This window comes from Micromys minutus (assembly GCF_963924665.1).
Source record: "Micromys minutus genome assembly, chromosome: X".
Taxonomy (NCBI): Eukaryota; Metazoa; Chordata; class Mammalia; order Rodentia; family Muridae; genus Micromys; species Micromys minutus.
This window is the reverse complement of record NC_137970.1, coordinates 59,351,235-59,372,440: the sequence shown is the minus strand read 5'-3', so window position 1 is coordinate 59,372,440 and position 21,206 is coordinate 59,351,235. Positions and strand designations below refer to the sequence as shown.

The following is a 21,206-nucleotide window of genomic DNA, read 5'->3' as shown; positions in this document are numbered from 1 at the left end:
CCCTGCTTTACTAGATCAACCTACTGGATGCTTCTATAAATCAAATTTTAAAGTGTCTTGATTTATGTTTTTTTTTGATTCTATAACTGTTTTAAAGAATTTATGGAACTTCTTCCACACTAAAACATGAACTTGGAGTAACATAAATCTGTGCCCTAGCTGTCGTTACTCATATTTGGCTCCATAATAAGCTATCTCTTGGACCTATGTTTTCACTGACATCTTTTATCTTCTTACTAAAGAAAACACATACACTGACTTTATAATGAAATGTTATTAACTTTAAATCACAGCATTATATTATAGGATATCAAGGATAATTTCAATAATGGAATATCTTCTTGGGGAAGACTCAGAATTCTTTGCTCTGCTTGGAAAGAACAGTTTTATCATTATATTCTCTTTATTTGAAAAGTACTCATAGATTCAGTAGATAATGTTTGTACTTGTAAATTACATTTGTCACTTTTGGTAGGCCATTATTCTGTGCACTCTTCCTGGAAAAACGAGCTAACACCCACTTATTCCAGATATAGTAAAACATAACACACATAATAAATCATTTTACCTAAGACCATCTTGGTGAGCCAAAGAGTTAATTAGTGGTATTCATTGGGGTATGGGTGAAAGGTTAGTAACAAAAATGTAGGTAAATGGCAGGTGGCATAAATCTGAAAAACCTTCTCTGTCATTCTCTCCAAAAAACTTTTGTCTGTGGATGTTTGGGAAGACATGGCGACTAATGAGCACCTTCCTCCAGTAATAAGTTAACTGCTCATAAATACTTGGGAGTATAATATTGTATTATGGGCACCTCCCATTAGCAGCAGTTAACTGTCTACAGATCCTTGGGGGAGGGGCCATGCCTCAAGAGACATTTCACAATCAACAGTTAACTGTCTATAATTCTTCAAGGAAAGGTTGCTCTTACTCTGCCCCCAACTATCATAAACTGCCTATAGCTCCTCAGGGAGTGTTGGGGCCTCAGGAGCCCTTCTTCTGTTATTGAATGATATTAGGCTCTATCTTCTGCTTTTCTGCTGAGTATAGTCACAATCTCAGGGAGTTTAAGATGTCAATGGTCATGTAGTGAATAGAAATAGCTTTATAAGAAAGCCACATTAACTAAATAGTTGTTCAAACAGCAATGTTACTACTTTCTTTTTAAATCATTGATAATTTCATGTAGCAGACAGTGTATTGTGATTATAACGACTCCCTCCATTACTTTTTCTTAGCTCCTAACATTTATGCTAACAACCATATACTCAATTATGTTTTTGAAATTAATATTAAAATTAATTTACTTTAAGTGAGCCATATTGTCATTCATAATGGGGACAGATCTTAGGTCCTAGTTGAAGTGTTGAACAAGTAAAAATCTGACATAATCATAGGAAGTAGAAAATCTGATTTTAGAATTAAGATGTAAATTCAGTTCTCTTTAGTTCTCCTCCCTTTTTTCCCTTCTCTTCTTTCGCTTTACCCCTCTCAGAGGATAAAGAGAATAATGTACATAGTCACATTCATAATATTCTTTACTGCACGTATTTCCTTTAGGGATGATTGACAAAATATTATTGATAGTTTTGGAGGAACATACTAGCATCTTTCCTTTAGAAGATAAATCATTATCTTCTTTATTCATGTCATACTGTAACCTGCTTCAATTCAGTTATTTGTATTATTCTGATTCTGTTTATGATATAAATTAGTATTTAGTTTACTTTACTTGGAGTTATCCTGTTTATACAGGTCCAGCAAGAAATAGTGGGATTCTTTTATTTTACATTCAAAAAATACCAACACCCATAAGCCGTTTGCATAGGTCTCATCATTAAAATAACTCTGCTTTGAATTTGGTGTCTATTCTAGTCAGCTTATATCTTTACTTCTGGTAATTAAATGCCTTCATTTGAACCATATAATTCAAGTGTCCATCTTCAGTGGTGGTAGTGTTCTCTTTCTTTCTTTCTTTCTTTTTTTTGACATAATTTCTTATTATTTATTCTCCTCTTACAACAGACACTTTGACAAATAAATATAAAATGGCATATGTCATATTTAGAAATGGCCAAGGACACACCTTGGTACTCCTCACAGGAATACACTAATACAATCTTCAGAAGCACACTCCTCCTCCCCACCTCAGGCCTCTTTAATTAAAAAAAAGTCAATTATTTCATTTTAATTTTCCACAATTTGTAACAATGAATTATCAAAATAAGTAATCTAACTACTCAGAGACAAAGACATTTAAATGAAAAGATTAAAAAAACACATGTGTGTACAAACACACACAATATGATGTTGCCCAGAAATTCCAACTAATGAATAATACAAGATTAATTTTGTAGGTGACATGTCACAACTCTCCAGAAGTACGAATAAACACCAGAAAGCCCACAGCCAAGAGCCAGAGTAGCACATCAGCATGCAGTCAGAATCCTGGGAAGGTCACACCGCATGGGGGCTCAGTGATGGCATTTGCAGGTCAGCCTTTTCACAGTAGAAGACGATTCTTCAGGATGGATGCAGATTATGTCCCGCTCATGAGACACATACACATCACTGCTGAGGTCACAATTTGTGATGAGTTAAGAATCCAAATTAAGCTCCAGAGCATGTATCTCTCCGGAGCAGAAACTTAAAAGCAGACAGTATAATTAGGAGTTGAGTGGAACCTGCCTGCAACAATCTTTTATTTTCCTTTAAGGCTACAGAAAATCTGCAAAAAAGCAAGAACATTAATTCTCATAATAAAAAATACCCTTATAAATAGCCAAGGTATCCAGTCAGGTTCCACATGGAGAGTATGCTATATTACATTTTATTCTGAGGGTGTACTTTGTGAGTCCATGGGGTTAGGATCAATTCTTTCTGGAAATACTAGCTTCTCACAAACTGCTTCCTTAATTGGTAAATATTGTGATATTTCATTAGGTTCCGTGAAGAGGGAAGGTGGAACATGCATTAAATTAGCAATTTTGCTCTCTCTGGATGTATATTCTCGTAACATGTAGGTCTTGTCAGCCTCATGGTGAAGCCTTGTGTCATTCGTTCTAATGAGCACCCCATCAATTCTCAGGAAAAACCGCAATAGCAGAAAAAAGCTGGAAGGCATTACTCTAATTTTCATACTCAGGCTGGAAACGTCATGATCATGTAATTCATCTTCAAACAGGAGAACTTCTTCAAAAAATTTAATCTGTTCTCTGGCTTTCAATTTTTCTGTATCTATATGATCTGTTGTAGGTACAACCTTTAATTTAAGAGATTCTCCAAGCAGCGTTCCTTTATAATCTGCTGTATAGGTCTAGTCATATGGCTTAATAACTTCTTTGGAGTGTTCACCCTCTGTCCTACTTTCCTGCCACTCTTCAGCATAAGCTACTTTGAGCATGCCCTGGTAGTTGTTCACACATCTCAGTGCATCCATGGCATTGAACTCTATTCCAAAGCCAGAGCCATGCTGCATCCTTAGAACGTTGTCTCCAAACATCATTTCAGGGAGGGATGGCATATGCAGCTCATCAGCTAGCTTTTCCACATCCACAGACTTCATGATGTGGGTCTTGGACGCCGTCAGCTTCCAAGGCACGAAGGAGAAGTCCTGGTGCCTGCTCTGAAAGCTGTGGATCATCATGGCATAAGCGGGGCCACAGGGCTACTCGGAGCAAGCACCTGCAGCAGCAGTCACAATATGGCCCTCCCTACAGCTCAGCTCCTGGGTGCTATAGTGTTCTCTTCACCACGTTTGTACTGATCTACAGAAAATAGTTATCAGAAATAATGAAGATTAGGGATCTAGACTTGCAAATTCCTATAGCATAACTATAAGACATATATATTACACAATTTTCTCCTTGTGGAAAAATCTTTCATGACAATCAGTCCACCATTTCTTCATACATTAGGGCCCTTCCCGAGCAATATTTCAAGGAATATAAACCCTCAAATTTAGTAGAAATAGCCTTTTCATCTATGTTTTGAAGAGCTACAAAATTATATCTGGAATTTCTAGAATTTTTGCTTAGAAAGCCTACTTCAGTAAACGTAATTTTCTGGATTAAAATTCCTCTACACTTTAGTTTATTGAATTTTCATAAACTTGAATATGCTGCATTTGTTTTATTTTTCTTTTAGAATTTATCATGGGTCTATGATAACCTTCAATTTCACTTGGGCAACAGAAACCCTTTTATCTACTGAAAAGCAACTGAAGTAACAGAATTTCAACTATAGCTAATTCCAAATTAACCTTCATTTTCATTGTCTCTAATTTATCTCAAGGCTAAAGGTGATCAGATTACTGAGCTACTAAATCCTTAATAATGCCGGAACAACATGGATATATCTAGCCATGAACATCTGTATCACCTTCTACTTATCAATGATACAAAGAGAGCCATGTTTTAACAATATTAGCTTTCTATTCATAGCCTGTATATTAGTAAGTGTGCATTGCTCTCCATTGGATAACTGGAAACAAAAACAACAACAAAAACAAACAATCATAGGGACAGTTCCATGGATTTTGGAAGTAATTTATTGGTAGTATGGGATTATAAGGAATCAGGTGTTAACATTATTTATCAATCATCAAATGACCCACCCATTTTTTTTCCTATTAGTGAAATGTCTTGAGACAGCTATAATTTTCCCAGAGTCACTAAGGATATTGCATGATGACTGTAATTACTGTTTTTCTGTATATGAATAATTCTTAGTTAGCCCTAGCTACAATAAATCTCATAACTTGATTACATTCATACTCAGATTACCCTCTCTTGTCTTAGTACCCCCTCTCACGTGTCTGCTTTATCTTCCCAAATAGCTTACTTCCAGTATATTTATGATGTTTATGTGAGTAAAATGTTCCACATATAAGATAAAATATGTGATATTCATCTTCTTGACTTCCCTTAGCAAACCATTGAGCAAGCAGCATGTCCTTAAAGATTGTTTGCACAGTGAGACAACTAAATTTTCATTTGTATCTATTTATCCTTAGGAAATAAATTGTGAGTTAGGGTTAAGGGCATGTGTTCACTTCTCCTTTGAGCTCTACCATTCCCATCTGATATCCCACAGAGAAATGAAAACTCTGGGTATGCTGCTCAGAGTCTCTGTGAATTCATATGTGCATTGGTTATATTGTGTTTTAAAAGCTTCATTTCTCTGGTATTCTTCATCTCTTATGACTCTTAAACTCTTACACAGGGTGTCCTGAGATGTGAAGGAACAGATTTGATGGAGACATCTCATTTATTTCTGAGTGTTCTAAAGTCTTTCTTTGTCTGTATAATGTCTGGCTGTGGGTCTCTACTTGTTCCCATCTGCAGCAGAAAGAAGATACTCCAATGATGGCTGAGCAAAGAACTGTCTGATTTAAGAGTATAAGAGGGAGCTGAAGACATGGCTCAGTGGTTAAAAACACTGATTGCTCTCCCAAAGGTTCAGAGTGCAATTCCCAGCAACCACATGGTAGCTCACAACCATCTGTGATTGGATCTGATGCCCTCTTTTGGTGTGTGTGAAGATAGCAACAGTGTATTCATATAACTAAAATAAATAAATCCTTTTTTTTTTAAGTATAGAACACCGTTTTATTGTTACATTCTTTTAATTAAACAAAAAAAAAAAAAAAAAAAAAAAAGCACGGGGTTTTCCACTAGGCCCTGATCTATCTAGTCTCAGTCTCTTCCCCATACCTCATCCATCTGTCTTCTCATTCACCCACCACCTACCCCACATATCTCTTCTATCTCCCCTCTTCTCAATCCCCTCTTTCCCACACCCAAACAATCTGTTCTTATTGTCACCCCTTCTTCTACCCTTATTCCACCCATCTTCCCTTCTCATTCTCATGCTCTGCCCCTGCTAACCTCCTGTCCATCTTTCCCTCTTTCACCTCCCACTTCCCCACACTCAGTTTCATCTCACTTGCACTCCCCACCTTCCCGGTATCCCATCCGTTTTCCCATCTTTTCCACCCCGACCCTCACCCATAGTTACCCTATGGTACTATGGAAACTGTACAATGGGAATCTATCTAGAAAAGGTTAGAAAGTCGTCACTTCGCTCAAAGGAAGAAAAACAAAAATGACTGATAAAGTGAACCACCGGCTTTTATTATTATGACCAATATATGTTGAAATCACATTGCATATCTCGCTGTCCACTCCCGAGCCATTCTATTATACTTCTTTGGATCCTGGCGGTAGACCTTCGCAATTTCAGGAACCAGGGGGTCATCTGGGTTTGGATCGCACAATAGCGAGCAGATAGATAGAAGGACTTTGGAAATTGTAAGTGCAGGTGACCACTCAGAATTCAAGATATTTAGGCAGATACTTCCATTTTTGTTAATGTTTGGATGGTAAATGCGGGTAATGAACGCAATTTTGGGGGGCCTGAAGGGGTAATTGTTTGGAAAGTGGACAGATAAGAAAAAAACCCCTCCCTGGTAGGGGCTATCTTCGGGCCCCATTATGGTCGCTTGCCAATGAAACATATTTTCCGCCACTGGGCCTGCAGAACACTGAGCCGGGGGATCTTGAGAGAAGGAAAGGAACTCCATCCGGATTCGTTTAATAGCGATCTCCTCAAAAGTAGAATGATGCATCTTCAGCGAATGTGGCAGCTGGTAGATGGCTCTGTTGCCCCGAAGGTCTATAGAGAGAGAGAAAATAAACAGATAATTAGGCTGAAGGAAGGTAGGTCATGTCCTTAAAGCATAATTCAGAGATGGATGAGAGAGAGAGAGAGAGAGAGAGAGGACACCAAGCCAAAGGCTGGAGGGATTAGTTACTTAACTAACCTGTAGAGCTACAAGAACTTCTGTGACTTCAGGCCAAGAGTGAAAGAATCTGTTGTGGTTGCTGGAAGGTGTGGTGATGCCAGGAAACACAGCTGTCTGGAGAGGCTGAAGTTCCTCAGGCAGTCTGCCACTAGCACAGACAGGACTCTGACCAATATCTGGGTAACGGCTAAAGGATATTCTATGACATCACAGAGCATAATAGCATGGGGCAAGTCAGTCAACTTGGCTTCAGCGTGGGGTCAGCGTGGGGTCAGCGTGGGGTCAGCGTGGGGTCAGCGTGGGGTCAGCTGGTATCAGTGTGAGGTCAGTATGGGTATTCACCTTAGAATAATGTGGGAGACGAGCATGTTGGGGGCAAGGAGAAAATGGCTGTACTGCACAGCTTCATAGAATATTTGGACTTTTATCTAGTGAGTCGCAATGAATCTCTTCTACTCATTCAGAATATATCAGTCAATGCCCCTCTACTCACTACAATAGCTTTGCTGTAATTTCTGTATTTTTAGGGTGAACACACTATGGCCCTTAATTTTATGTTTCCTAAGGATTATATTCTCTAGTATGAACAACTTTAGAAAAAAATAATGCTGTGATAATGTTGCTTAAAGTAACTATCAGTTAAAGATTCAATTTTCATAAAAATCAATAAAAATTTTATAACTTCTCAGTATTAAAAACATCGACATTGATAATCTGACAATTTGGTAATGAAGAGGAAAACGGGACAAGAAAGTGGGCTCAGATCTGTGTTTTGAAAGTTGTAAGGAAGTTAAAGCAGTTTATGATGTGTTACAATGAACTCTTCATGGGTTTTTATAAGCTATGTGGACTTAATTTTATTACAGAAAACTTGTATTCCCAAGAACTATTAAAAGTACTAAAGATTGCCTAAGAGAAATTAAAATTTAGGTTCTGAATGAACTTAAACATTCTTTAACTGTTGGGATGTTAGCATTCCTTCTAGGCTCTACCAACAATTACCTAGCAACAGCCAAGTAGGAGTCTGGGACTCTTTGGCCTCCTGCTGTGCTCTCTGTGTGCAGCCCCTCTCTGCCCCCCTCCCTGCCCAGCCCTACCCCCTGTGTTCTATTCTTTTTCCTTCTCTCCCCCTCTTCCCCTCCCTTCTTCCCTTTCTCTCTCCCTTCCCCCCCAATTCCCTTCCCTACTCTCTGTACCCTCTTATTCTCTGCCTCTACTCCCTTCCCAACCCTCCTTCCCATGCCCCCAAATAAACTTTATTCTATATGAGACTGTCATATATACGGCTGGTCCCTCCATGGGGGTGCACCCTTCCCACCATAACATACCTCCATGTACAAAACATACCACTAACTTCTCTAGAACCATTGAAAATTATAATAAGTTAATCAGCTTTGTAGTAGCTTCAATGTATTTTAAAACAGTCTAAGTATAACAAAGTGTTTTCTGAAGTTTTTTTTTTTTTTTTTAGTACTGAACTAATATTGCTTAAACCTTCAACTTGCTATACACTATATGTTAACAATACACTTTGATGAATGATTGAAATATTAAAAGGACACCATAACTTTATACTTGCATTCAATATGCTTTCATGTATTTTTAAAGTTCATGTCCACTCAAATTAATGTAAACACAACTGCCATGCAAATTTTAGAACATGTGTTATAGAAATGTATTATGATCAATGAATATATTTCATCTGGATCAATTCTACCTTCAGGTAAAATGTCTAACTGCATGTCTACTACAAGTATTGTAGAATTTTATTTGCACATCATGGTATTTTAATGTAGAAAACCACACATTATATAAAGTGTTTGATTCAACAATCAAGTAAAAATGATGACAGATAACTTATTCTAATGTAGATATATTTGTAAAAGCTTTATTTCACTTTACATATATAAGTGCTTTACTGTGTATATGTGGTAGATATGTATGTTTGTTTGTGTGTGTGTGCGTGCAGTGCTTAGAAAGGTACTAGAGTTCTGAATGGCTATGAGATAATATCGTGTGTGCTGGGTACCAAATCTGGGATCTCTGCAGGAGTAGCAAGAACTTTTAATCAGTGAATGTTCTCTGTAGCCCCAAGTACAAATATTAAAAATGCAAGTAAATTTTTAATCCTAGATAAAGGCACAAAACTGTTCTTTTTCAGTCAATGCCCTATTTGGAGTGATATTTGTTCTTATTTCACTTCTGTGATATTATAAATCATCCTGACCAAAATGAACTTAAAGAAAGAAGTTTATTTCAGCTTATACTTTCAGATCACAAGCTATTACTGAGAAAAATTGGGGCAGGAATTCAAATAGAAACTTGAAGCAGGTACCATAGTGGAAATATGTTTGCTAGTTTACTCACAATTTCATCCTTAACTCGATTTCTTGTACAGTGCAAACACACTTTCCCAGGGAATGGTACCACTCAGTGACCTAGGTCTTACTGATTCCAACTATTTGATTAAGAAAATTACTTCCAATAGTGTCCAGCATTTTTCTTTACTTCCAGACATTAGCTTGTTCTTATAAGTTTATAATGGAAAATAACTATATATTTTCTAAATTCCAAAATAAATCTTGTTGGTGATGTTAATGATTGCATATTAAAGCTTTAAGAATATTTAGTATACATTTTGAAATTTTAAAAATAAAATAAATGTTTTGATTCACTTAATTATACTGCATATATTACAGAGAAAGATATCCTAAAATAATTTGGGATTCAAAATGGACTTTTAAGACTGTAGAAAACAGTTTTCTAGCAATAATCTTTCTATCTGAAGGTTATTGTGTTTGGAGTTTGTTCACACGTCCTTTAACAAGCTGTTGTTATGTGCTACAATAACTAATTCATAAATTATCTTTTCCATTTCTGCAGTAAGGTGTTACTAATAATCAGTTAAGACATTTTCAATTTCTAAGGGGATAAAATAGTATATTGATATTAACATGCAGATTTAAATGAACCAAGAAAACTGCTGAATTGGAATGATGGCTGTATTAAGCTCACTGGTAATCATAACACAGTGGACCTTCCTGAAGTAAGCAATTTAACAGAAGCTAAGGTAAGTAGCTGAAAGGGGGTCAACAAAACAGGCAGTTTAGCAGAACCTCTGAGAGCTAGAACATCCAGACCTTTAGTTCCTAAAATATAAATACTAAGTTGGCTAGTTTTTCATGGAATTCTCCATCAAGATCAAATTCTGGTTATACCAGAAGTAGCCTTGATAAGAATTTTAGGCGAATCTCCTCACTGTGTGGTAGTCTTGTCACAAAAAGGTACTAATTCCATCTGCATTTGTTTTTATGGGCAAGTATTATGCTATTTTTACAAAAAGCTCTTTTTTAAATTTTAAAATTTAACTCATTCAGCACTACTGTGAGCTCATGATTGCAATGACCATATATCATGCCCAGATGACAGTAACTAGCAGTATGTATATCCAAATTGTACAGCTTTTATCTTCCTGCTGTTGCATATTCTGTGTTATTTCCTGAGCCTTGAAACAGGTCATACAGATCTCTCATTTAGGGCTCTGTACTCAAAAGTCACTTGTTCCCAACACTTTGACTAACCACGAGTCTATTCACTAGGGAAGTATATCTGATCAAAGATGATATCAGCAGTTGTTTATGGTTATATGCATAATTATATAGAAGGCTGTCCATCAATCCCAGTGAGAATATCAGAGTCCCCTAGGCCTATGATATCCACAGGCATGGGCTTATGTCCAGGTTTAGAGTTCCAGACATGAGTTCCTTCTTATAGTGTAGGCTTAACATTAAATCAGATTGCAAGTGGTTACCTCTAGTAACAATAATATTACAAATTCATCAGAGGGCACATCTTTTATGCCAGGTCAATATTATAGCATGGATAATTTTTTTTTTCTTCAGCTGCCTGCGTAGAACCATTTCAAATTCTTAAATCTAAGCATTAAAAACATATCTAGTGCATGGTTTCTCTGTGTCTTATATAAAATATGTAGTGTTCTCAGCAATCGAAGGATTGTGGGCAACCATAAGCAAATGTAACAGTGAAGGTTATTTTAGAGAGCCTCTGGAGATTTTTTGATCAACAACTCATAAATATCCTTTCAGTAGCACTGGTGTTTTGTTTGTTCACCACTGGCTTATGGGATCTGATTTATCTCTCCACTTAGGGTACCTGCATTTAAACTACATATTTATTTATTACTTACAAATTTTATACATCTATATAATGTATTTTGATCATTTCCATCTTCCTCCCTCTCTAGCCAACTCTTCCTGGCTCACCCACATACATTTTCCTCTTAACTAACTTTAAGTCTTCTTTTTTGTTTGTTTCTACTAAAACTGAGTCTAATTACTGCTGCTAACATACATATGTGTATAAGGCCATTTCTATGAAGGGTCATAATACTGAAAACCATTACTCTCTCTTCACCAGAAACTATCAGTATATCCTCTGTTAAAAGTGACATCTGGAGACCCAATTTCCTATATATGCATGAATACTTTGTGGCTTGATACTGTGAAAGTCTTGTGTAGGCAACCACAGTTATTAGTGCCGTTGCTCTTTCATGTCCTGCGAACAGTAATGGTTTTTCCTGACCTTTGGCTTTTGCCGTCTTTCTACTTTCTTTGTCATGATGACTACCTGAGCCTTGAAGTAAGGGCTTGTGACATGGATATCACATTTGTGGCTGAGGAATCCAGAGTCATCTATTCTCTGCATGTTGATCAATTGTAAATCACATTATTAATTGTAATCCACCATAAAAAGAAGGTGCTCAGATGAGAGTTGGACTAGTGTATAGTTATTAGTATAAATTTTTAAAAGGAAGTTTAACACCATATCAATATATTAAAATAATAATCTCTAATAAGGTTGAAAACCTCACTGGCCATGAGTTCTTGGTAAGGTTTACAGTATGTTACTATGCAGTGAACTTTAAATACAGTCATAGAGTGGTTAATTACCTCATAAAAATCCATTGTACTATTATATTATACCAGGCATTATTTACAAGTTCTAGTTTCTCCAACCTCCTTTAGACCATTCACCAATACTTTCTTGTGTTCCTGTATTTATAGAGATTCTAAAATCACCCTAGACATTCAGGGATGTTCCAAATACCTCTTTTTTTAAAAAATAATTTAGCCTTTCTCATGGTATTAGCATTGTTTATATAAGATGAGGAGATGCAAATTTGTAGATTGTATGAAATATTGGATTGAGACTCAAGGTACTAATCTAAGATCTTTAGCATGATTATTACATGATCATTTTAATTTCCTGTGACATGGTTTCTTGATCTATTGTGGTTAATGCAACTAAACTTTACAGGAAGCCTACATATGTTTCAATCTTAGATTTTTCACTGTCTGGCCATGAGACTAAGAATTATTTAAACTGCTTATGCTTCTGTCCCTTCATCTGCCAAGTATTAGTAATAAAAATCTTTTTGCTTATAATATGTATTAAGCAGTGTTCTCTAGAGTCACAGAACTTATAGAATATCTTTATATATTAAGGGAATTTATTGTGATGACTTACAGTCTGTACTCCAATTTACCCAACAATAGATAGCTGTGAATGGGAAGTCCATGAATCTAATAGTTGTTCAATCCTATGAAGCTAGTTGGTTTAGCTGGTCTTCTGTAGAAGTTGGTTCAAGCAGATGTTCTGTAAAGTAAGTGCAAAGAGTCAAAGAAGACAGTGAATCTTCTTTCTTTCAATGTCCTTATGCAGGCCTCCAGCAGAAGGTGTGGGGCAGATTAAAGGTGTCTGCCTCCATGCCTGGATTTGGGGTTTGCTTTGTTCCAGGCTGACCTGGAATTCAAAGATCTTGCCTTAGTCCTCTGGAATTAAAGGTACCATGGCCACTATGCTTTAAGATCTTCATGTCAAGATTCAGGTCAGAAATCTGTGTCTTCTAGCCTCAAGATCTGGATCACAGGTGTGCCCTGCAATTCTGGATTGCAGTTCTTTCCAGTTGTAGTCAAGTTGACAACCATCCACACCCCCCCATCAACTTCGCACAAATCATATTTCCTGCCAAAATGAAACAATAAGCAGATCATAAATATGCATAACATGATACAGCTATCTCGTAACCACATGTTAAATTTAGAATAGGTCAATGTCCTTTAAGAACATCTTTTTAGTATTTCAACTTAAATACCAATTGATATTCTTTTAATTTATGTTAAAGAAATTGGAAGAAAGCACAAATATCTATAGAAATATGTTCTTAACAAAATAAAGCACAAAGCATTAATACCTCATTTCTGCAACAGGTCATGTAATTTTAGATGGAATTTATAACTACCTTCCTCTACTATGCACTCTATTTCCCCAACCCCCTGCAAGCACCTTGGCACACCTTGGCTCTTTTCCTAAAGAAGTGGCCCATAAATTCCTCCCTGATGTGTCTGTGACCTTTGTCATCCTGCTTGGATTAAGACTTTTGCAGTTTCCCATTGACTTTAATCACTGGACATAGTAGTACTAAGAGATGCTCTAAATGATTTCCTGCACTCCAGACTTAATCCTTCTTACCTTTATTGTGCAGAGAAAATCTAATTTTCCCATGGTAATCTGATCTATCACCCCTCCTAACATTGTTATTCCTCTTAGCCAGATGGGTTAAGGTCATTAGAAGCCCAAAATGACTAGGGGTAAGTTTTAGCTTCCAGTTCAATGGAATGTTTGATGTGGCTCTTTGCAGAAACACTACCTACTCTGGAACCAAAATTTCCAGGCCAGTAGAATTTAGGGTTGTGGGGAAAAGAATCAAAACCTTTTCTTGTGGGTCACTAGGAATGACAGTGAGTGGAAATATTCCCTTTTCACCCCTTGATTTCTGGACTCATGGATCCTGACTATGGGAGACATTGTACCATATATTGGAAGATGATTCAATGCTTAACTGCCTTCTAAAGAACCCTGGCCCAACACTCCATGTTGCTGTCACCTAATTGACACTAAACCTGTGTCTTCAAAAGACCATTCCATTTTTCTCTTAGATCAGATGCTTCAGGATGGTGGGGAACATGGAGGACTAGTGCACTCCATGATTATGTGTCCTAAAGTAATTTTCACATAAACTAATAATTACTTTAGATAATATTCAGTATATATTAGATACAAATCTCAAAAATAATGTTCTCAATGATTCAATAAGGTAATATGAAACTACTTTATAAAGTGATTATAAAACTGACTTAATCTACACTTTGGCTGTTAAAATTTTCCTATTACTTATGTGTTTTTTAATTGGTCATAGCTCTGTAATTCTAGGTAAGGTTTTAGTTCACCGAGAAAGCAAATGTTTGCTATATATCTTTTGAAAATTACTAAAATTCACAGAAATATGAAAATGACACACATTTTTGCATGAAATAATAGAAAGTGAGAACAAAAATTGATTCAGTATGAATTTTGAATAGAAAGTATAATGAAGACTTTTGTGATACATAGGATAAAAGAGCAGTGAGAGATACTACTTCTTACTCACAGGAAAAGAAATAATTAAGAAAAAAATGTGACTTTTGTATTTTTATCAAATAATTGCCTCATGTTTGTAAGTTATTGAGAAGCTGCCTTCTCTGTTTGTTGAAATTAAAATGGTATGTTTTGGGCAAGATTTTACAGAATACTGGTACCATCAGCAAATATATGTTACAGTAGATTTTTTCAACTTTATTTTAAAAAACAGAGATACATATACAGATTATTAAAAGCATTTTACTGTAAATATATATGAATATATATTTCACAGTACTTGATTTTTCAAAAGGTTTGATAATATGTATTGAAATTTTACTATTTACAAAAATCATAAAGTATATGTAAAAGAAAATGTAACATGGAAAGAGTCAAAGTTTTGGTATCTAAAGATTAAACATTATGATTTTTAACTACCAAAAATTGCCACAAGGCTATTTTCTTATTTCTTGAGTTATTAATGATTTAAGGTTTAGGAGGGTGCTATACACTTCTTCTTCTTCTTCTTCTTCTTCTTCTTCTTCTTATTATTATTATTATTATTATTATTATTATCATTATTATTATTATTATTATTACTACTATTATTATTATTTTCTAGGAAGAACTGAGGCTTCCACTTTTGCGCCTTTCTTTTTTTCTTTTTTTTTTTTTATTTATTTTTTGAGCTTCATATTGTCTATGAGTTGTTTTCTTAGGTATTCAGAGCTTTCTGAGGCTAGAATCCAATTATCAGTGACTACAAATTGTGTCTGTTCTTATGTGACTGGGTTACCTCACTCAGGATGATCTTCTCTAGATACATTAATTTGCCTAGGAATTTAATAAAGTCATTGTTTCTAATAGCTGAGTAGTACTCCAGTGTGTAAATATACCACCATTTCTGTATCTATTCATCTACTGAAGGACATCTGGGTTCTTTCCAGCTTCTGGCTATTATAAATAAAGCTGCTATAATCATGGTGGAGCATGTGTCCTTATTGTATGTTGGGGAATATTTGGGGTATATGCCCAGAAGTAGAATAACTGGATCTTCAGGTAATACTATGTCCAATTTTCTGAGGAACCACCAGACTGATTTCCACAGTGGTTGTAACAGTTTACAACCCCACCAACAGTGGAGGAGTGGTCCTCTTTCTCTGCATCCTCACCAGCATCTGCTCTCATCTGAGTTTTTGATCCTAGCCATTCTGGCTGGTGTGAGGTAGAATCTCAGAGTTGTTTTGATTTGCATTTCCCTGATGATTAGGGATGTCGAGCATTTCCTTAGGTGCTTCTCAGCCATTCGATATTCCTCAATTGATAGTTCTTTGTTTAGCTCTGTACCCCATTTTTTTAATAGAATAGGTAGAGTCTCTGGAGTCTCACTTGAGTTCTTTGTATATATTGGATATTAGACCTCTATCAGGTGTGGGATTGGTAAAGATCTTTTCCCAATCTGTTGGTTGTCATTTAATTTTCTTAACAGTGTCCTTAGCCTTACAGAAACTTTACAGTGTCATTATGTCCCATTTATCAATTCTTGATCTTAAAGCACAAGCCATTGGTGTTCTGTTCAGGAAATTTTCCACTGTGCCTATGTGTTCTAAGGTTTTCCCTAATTTCTCTTCTAATAGTTTCGGTGTACCTGGTTTTATGTGGAGATCTTTGTTCCACTTGCACTTGAGCTTTGTATAAGGAGATAAGAAAGGATCTATTTTCATTCTTCTGCATGCTGAGTGCCATTTGAGCCAAACCATTTGTTGAAGAGGCTGTCTATTTTCCATTGAATGTTTTTAGCTCTTTTGTCAAAAATCAAGTGATCATATGTGTGAGAGTTCATTTCTGGATCTTCTATTCTGTTCCATTGATCTACCTACCTATCTCTGTACTAGTATCATGTGGTTTTTAAAACAACTGCCTTGTAATATAGCTTGAGGTCAGAAATGGTGGTTTCCACAGATTTTTTTCTTGTTGTTGAGGATAGATTTTGATATTCTAGGTTTTTTGTTATTCCAGATGAATTTGCAAATTGCTTTTTCCAATTCAGTGAAGAATTGGGTTGGAATTTTGATGGAGATTGCATTGAATCTGTAGATTGCTCTTGGTAAGATGGCCATTTTTACAATGTTGATCTTTCCAATCCATGAGCATAGGAGATCTTTCCATCTTCTGAGATCTTCTTCAATTTCCTTCTTCAGAGATTTAAAGTTCTTGTCATACAGGTCCTTCACTTGCTTAGTTAGAGTTACAGCAAGATATTTCATGTCTTTGTGGTTATTGTGAAGGGTATTTTTCCCTACTTTCTAAGCATGTTTTTTTCTTTGAGTAGAGGAAGGCTACTGATTTTTTTGAGTTAACTATATATCCAGCCACTTTGCTGAACTTGTTTATCAGCTGTAAGAGTTCTCTGGTGGAATTTTTGGGCTCACTTAAGTATACTATCATGCCATTTGCAAATAGTGATATTTTTATTTCTTCCTTTCTGATTTGTATCCCTTTGATTTCCTTTTGCTGTCTAATTGCTCCAGTCAGGATTTCTAGTACTATGTTGAATAGGTAGGGGGAGAGTGGGCAGCCTTGTCTTACAGTAGATTATTAATAATAAGATCAATGTATATTACATAAACATTTATTCAATAAACCTTTTTTTTGACCACATACCCTGAAAATACAAGTAAGATCTGGCTGTGAGATAGGGGTAGTGGACATGGTTAATATTATCTTAAATTGTTTTGATCTGTAGTTTGCAAAGAGAAGGTTACAAGTTATCAATTATAAATATTTTATGTTTCTTATACAAGATGTTTTAGGCTAAGAGGTAAACATGAAATCAGACCTACAATTTGATTGACAATGATGCCATAAATATATTTATTAGAGTTAGCTTATTCTATAAATCTGGTACCTAAAAACATCATAACAGAAATTTAAAATATAGCTTAATATTTCCCTTGAGTAAGTTGATTTAAATTTTTAGATTATCTTTAGCTTTATAGTAGAAAATACATGTAGAATAAGGAAATCAGAATACTGAAGGAACTTTAAGCTTTCTTATTAGTCAATCATGAAACCAATGTGTCACTAGTTTATCTTATTAAGCATATTAACTATCTGTTTGATGAATTATCACTTTTAGAGACAAATAAGGACTTATGTAATTTGAGTTGTAATTTTAAAATTCCTTGAACAATAAAATTATGCTAATATATTGTTTAATAATATAGACCTACTCTAATGTTGTATGACAGTATTCCTAGAACAAACTTCTACTGGGCCCAGATAGGAACAAGTGACAGGCTAAACAAGGGATTCCAACAAAGTACTACTTGATGAACCAGAGTTTTGTTGAAATTACTTATATGGGTGTCAAAAAAAAAAAAAGAATATGGGTGTGTCTTTGTTATGCTTTTACCTTTGTGAATGAAAACCATGACAAAGGCAACTTTTATAAGGATGACACTTATTTGGGGCTGGCTTACAAATTCAGAGGTTCAGTCCATTATCATTAAGGCATGAGTACAATTTCTACTTCATCCCCAACCCTGTACCTTTGTTAATAAAGCAAACTCTGAGTATAAGGTTTTGAGTCTGTACCAATAGCTCCATTAAAATTTTGCCTGGCTACAAGGGATGGCTGATTCATTGTCTGTATTCCCCCATTGCTAGGAGTCTTACCTATGGCCACCCTGATAGAATACTGGGAATTTCTATTGTCCTAGTTTCTAGCTTGTACCAGAGATCATCCCCCATCTAGTTGTCTCTCCTAATATTGTGTATCTCTGTTGTCTCTGTCAGCTGCTGGACTTCATCTCTCCTTTTCTCATTCCTAATCCCTCCCTCACCCAGTTTCCTCCATTCGTTCATCTTCAGATGTCAACTGTATTTCCCAGTAAATGATATTTTATACACTATGTAATTGTAATTTTTATACACACTATGTAATTTTCCCAGAGGTCTACTGCTGAATAAGCACATTCTTTCTTGCTCTTTTTGAACTGTGGCAAATCTGGCAATATATTCTAATCTTTTGTTTGATTCTCATTCTCTAACCTATTCTGTCTTCAGACCTGCAGCCTGTCACTGTAAAATTATCCCAGTAAAACTGTCTCCTCTTCTCCTCCTCCTCCTCCTCCTCCTCCTCCTCCTCCTCTTCCTCCTCCTCCTCCTCCTCCTCCTCCTCCTCCTCCTCCGCCTCCTCCTCCTCCTCCTCCTCCTCTTCCTCCTCCTCTTCTTCTTCTTCTTCTTCTTCTTCTTCTTCTTCTTCTTCTTCTTCTTCTCTTCTTTTCTCTTTCTCTTCTCTCTCTCCCTCCCTCACTCTACTTCATTTTCTGTCTCTCACTCTCTCTGTCTCTCACTACCTTTGTCTCTACCTACCTCCTCTCTCCTCCATCCTTTCCCCCTAAACTCTGCACTGTATTGTCAAGTCTCTCCTGTCTATGCTCATGAGAGTTGGGCATAATCTATCTCTGACTCATTCTGTTTAGTCTTTGCTTGAGTTTTCACTTTGTCCATTCATTAGGCAAACACGGTTACTTCCTTCTACAAATTAACATTACCTACATTGTTTGTGATCAAAGATATATGCAAAGTGTATGTCTGTATTCCATCCAGAAGGATTAAAGGTGTGTTACTCCAGCTAGATCACTGAGACCTAGAAGGTCTTTGGATGTGATCATTTGCCACTGTAGAAATGTAGTTAGATTAAAATTCTTCTACATTGCCCTTCTCTGTGAGATTCAAGCATGCCCCTTTAGGTCCTCCTTGTTATTTAGTTTCTTTGGGTCTGTGATTTGTAGCATTTTTTTTTTTTTTTTTTTTTTTTTTTTTTTTTTTTTTTTTTTTTAGAGACAGATCTTTATTTTAAACTCTGATCTACCAATTTAGCGTTTCCCACCAACTCTGGGAGCAGAGACCTTCACAGGCTTCACAATCTTTTGTTTAGGTGCTGCCTTTGTGGGGGCCTTGGCAGCAGCCATTGCTGTCTTCTTTGATGCCTGCTTAGCCTTTTTTGCTTCCTTGGCAGCCCTTATGGCCTGCTCTCGCTGAGCTTTCCTAACTTCTGGCTTCTGATTCCTCTTGGCCATTATATCAGCAAGAGATGCACCAGTGATGGCTCGCTGGAGCTTGACTGCACGGCGGGTTCTTTTCTTTTGAATTTCTTCCGACTGTCCTTTCTTGTGTTTTCTTCTGTAGAGGACAGTCCAGTTTATCTGCCGAGGATTCCTTTTGGACAGGAATGCAGACTCGCATTTTGCATTAAGAAACTGGAAAACCTTCCCGTCGGTCCTGGCGTAGCGCCGCCCGTGTCCCGGGTAGATCTTGTACCCGCTAAAACTGCACAGCTCGACCTTCATGGTGGTAGATGTCGGCCTGCTGGGGGAAAGATGGCGAAGAGCGATTTGTAGCATTATTATCCTCTACTTTATGACTAATATCTATTTAAATTGGGTACATATCATATTTGTCTTTTTGGGTGGGTCTGAGTTATGTAACTCAGGATGATCATTTCTAGTTCTATCTATTTTTCCTGTAAATTTCATGACATTGCTATTACTGAATAAGTAATAATCCATTGTGTAAATAAACATTGTCCTTATCATTAAGCTAAGTAAGTGTTCTTGTGGTATAATAGAACTTCTTTTTTGTATTTGCCCAGAAATGGTATAGTTGGGCTTGAGGTAGAACTTTGCCAATTTTTTTTTTTTTTTTTTTTTGAGAAACTGACAAGTTTATTTCCAAAGTGATTGTACAAGTTTGCACTCCTACCAGCTATAGAGAATTGTTTTGTTCGATTAACATCTTGGCCAGCCATGGGTTGTTTCTTGAGATTTTTGTATGTAGCCATTTTGACTGGCAAAAGATGAAATGTCAGAGTTGTTTTGATTTCCATTTCCCTGGTGCCTGAAGATATTGATCATTTCTTTAAATGTTTCTCAGCCATGAGGGATTGCTGTGTCGAGGATTCTATTTAGATCTTTATCAATTTTTTAATTGGGTCATTTGGTTTGATGATGTTTACTTTCTTGAGTTGTGTATATATTTTAGATGTCAGCACTCAGTCAGAAGTGGAGTTGGTGAAAATATTTTCCCATTCTGTAGGCTGCTTTTTTCTCCTTTTACATGGTGTACTTTGTCTTACAGAGGTTGGCAGTTTTTTGGGGTCACCTTTATTCATTCTTGATCTTAATTCTGAACTGTTGCTGTTCTGTTCCGAATGTTTTCTCCTGTGTCAATTTATTATTCAAGGCTATTTACCACTTTCTTTTAGACTTAGTGTATATGATTTTATGTTGAAGTCTTTGATTCACCAGAACTTGAATTTTGTTCAGGGTGATAGATATGAATCTCTTTTCATTTTTATAACATGCAGACATCCAGGTAGACCAGCACCATTTATAAAATATACTATATTTATTTAACTGTATACTTTTTTTTAAAAATCAAGTATGCATATTTATTTTAGGTTCTTCTATTTGGTTCAATTGATAAACCTGTTTGTTTTTATGTCAGCACCATGCAGATTGAATTACTATTGCTTTGTAGTACAACTTGAAATCAGGGATGTTGATATTTCTTGAAGTTCATTTACTATACAACGTTGTTTAAGATATTTTGAATTTTTCATTTTTTCATGTGAAGTTGAGAATTGTTCTTTCAAGCTATGCAAATACTGTATTGGAATTTTAAAGAAAATTGCATTGAACCTTTAGATCACTTCTGATAGAGTGAGCATTTTACTATGTTAATTCTACGGATCCATAAGCATGGGAGATGATTCCATCTTCTGATATCTTCAATTTTTATTCAAAGATTTGAAGTTATTCTCATATAGGTCTTTTACTTCCTTGGTTAAAGTTACACCAAGATTATTTATAGTATCTGTGCCTCAAATTTTCAGAATTGAAATTGCTGGAATTGG

General features: G+C 36.0%; 3 protein-coding genes across 3 annotated transcripts; all 3 read right to left on the bottom strand.

Moving 5' to 3' along the window:
- Positions 1-2,780: 2,780 nt before the first annotated feature.
- LOC308414337 (TIP41-like protein) lies at positions 2,781-3,646 on the bottom strand (the record flags this gene model as incomplete). Its single annotated transcript, XM_080909573.1, is given in 2 exon segments — positions 2,781-3,316; positions 3,320-3,646. Coding segments are annotated over 2 exon segments (813 nt in total). The 3' UTR covers positions 2,781-2,830.
- Positions 3,647-6,160: 2,514 nt separating this feature from the next.
- Positions 6,161-6,559, bottom strand: LOC308415601 (ubiquitin-conjugating enzyme E2 D2-like; the record flags this gene model as incomplete). The annotated part of the gene is made up of 1 exon (XM_080910653.1): positions 6,161-6,559. Exon 1 carries the CDS (start codon positions 6,515-6,517, stop codon positions 6,161-6,163), a length of 357 nt encoding a protein of 118 aa, XP_080766779.1. The 5' UTR covers positions 6,518-6,559.
- Positions 6,560-19,130: 12,571 nt separating this feature from the next.
- LOC308414501 (large ribosomal subunit protein eL24-like) lies at positions 19,131-19,670 on the bottom strand. The gene has a single exon (XM_080909732.1). It carries the CDS (start codon positions 19,639-19,641, stop codon positions 19,168-19,170), a length of 474 nt encoding a protein of 157 aa, XP_080765858.1. The 5' UTR covers positions 19,642-19,670; the 3' UTR covers positions 19,131-19,167.
- Positions 19,671-21,206: the final 1,536 nt, after the last annotated feature.

What these genes read in the sequence shown, in the direction of transcription:
- LOC308414501 (XM_080909732.1), bottom strand. Translation starts at nt 19,641, where the DNA reads ATGAAGGTCGAGCTGTGCAGTTTTAGCGGGTACAAGATCTACCCGGGA.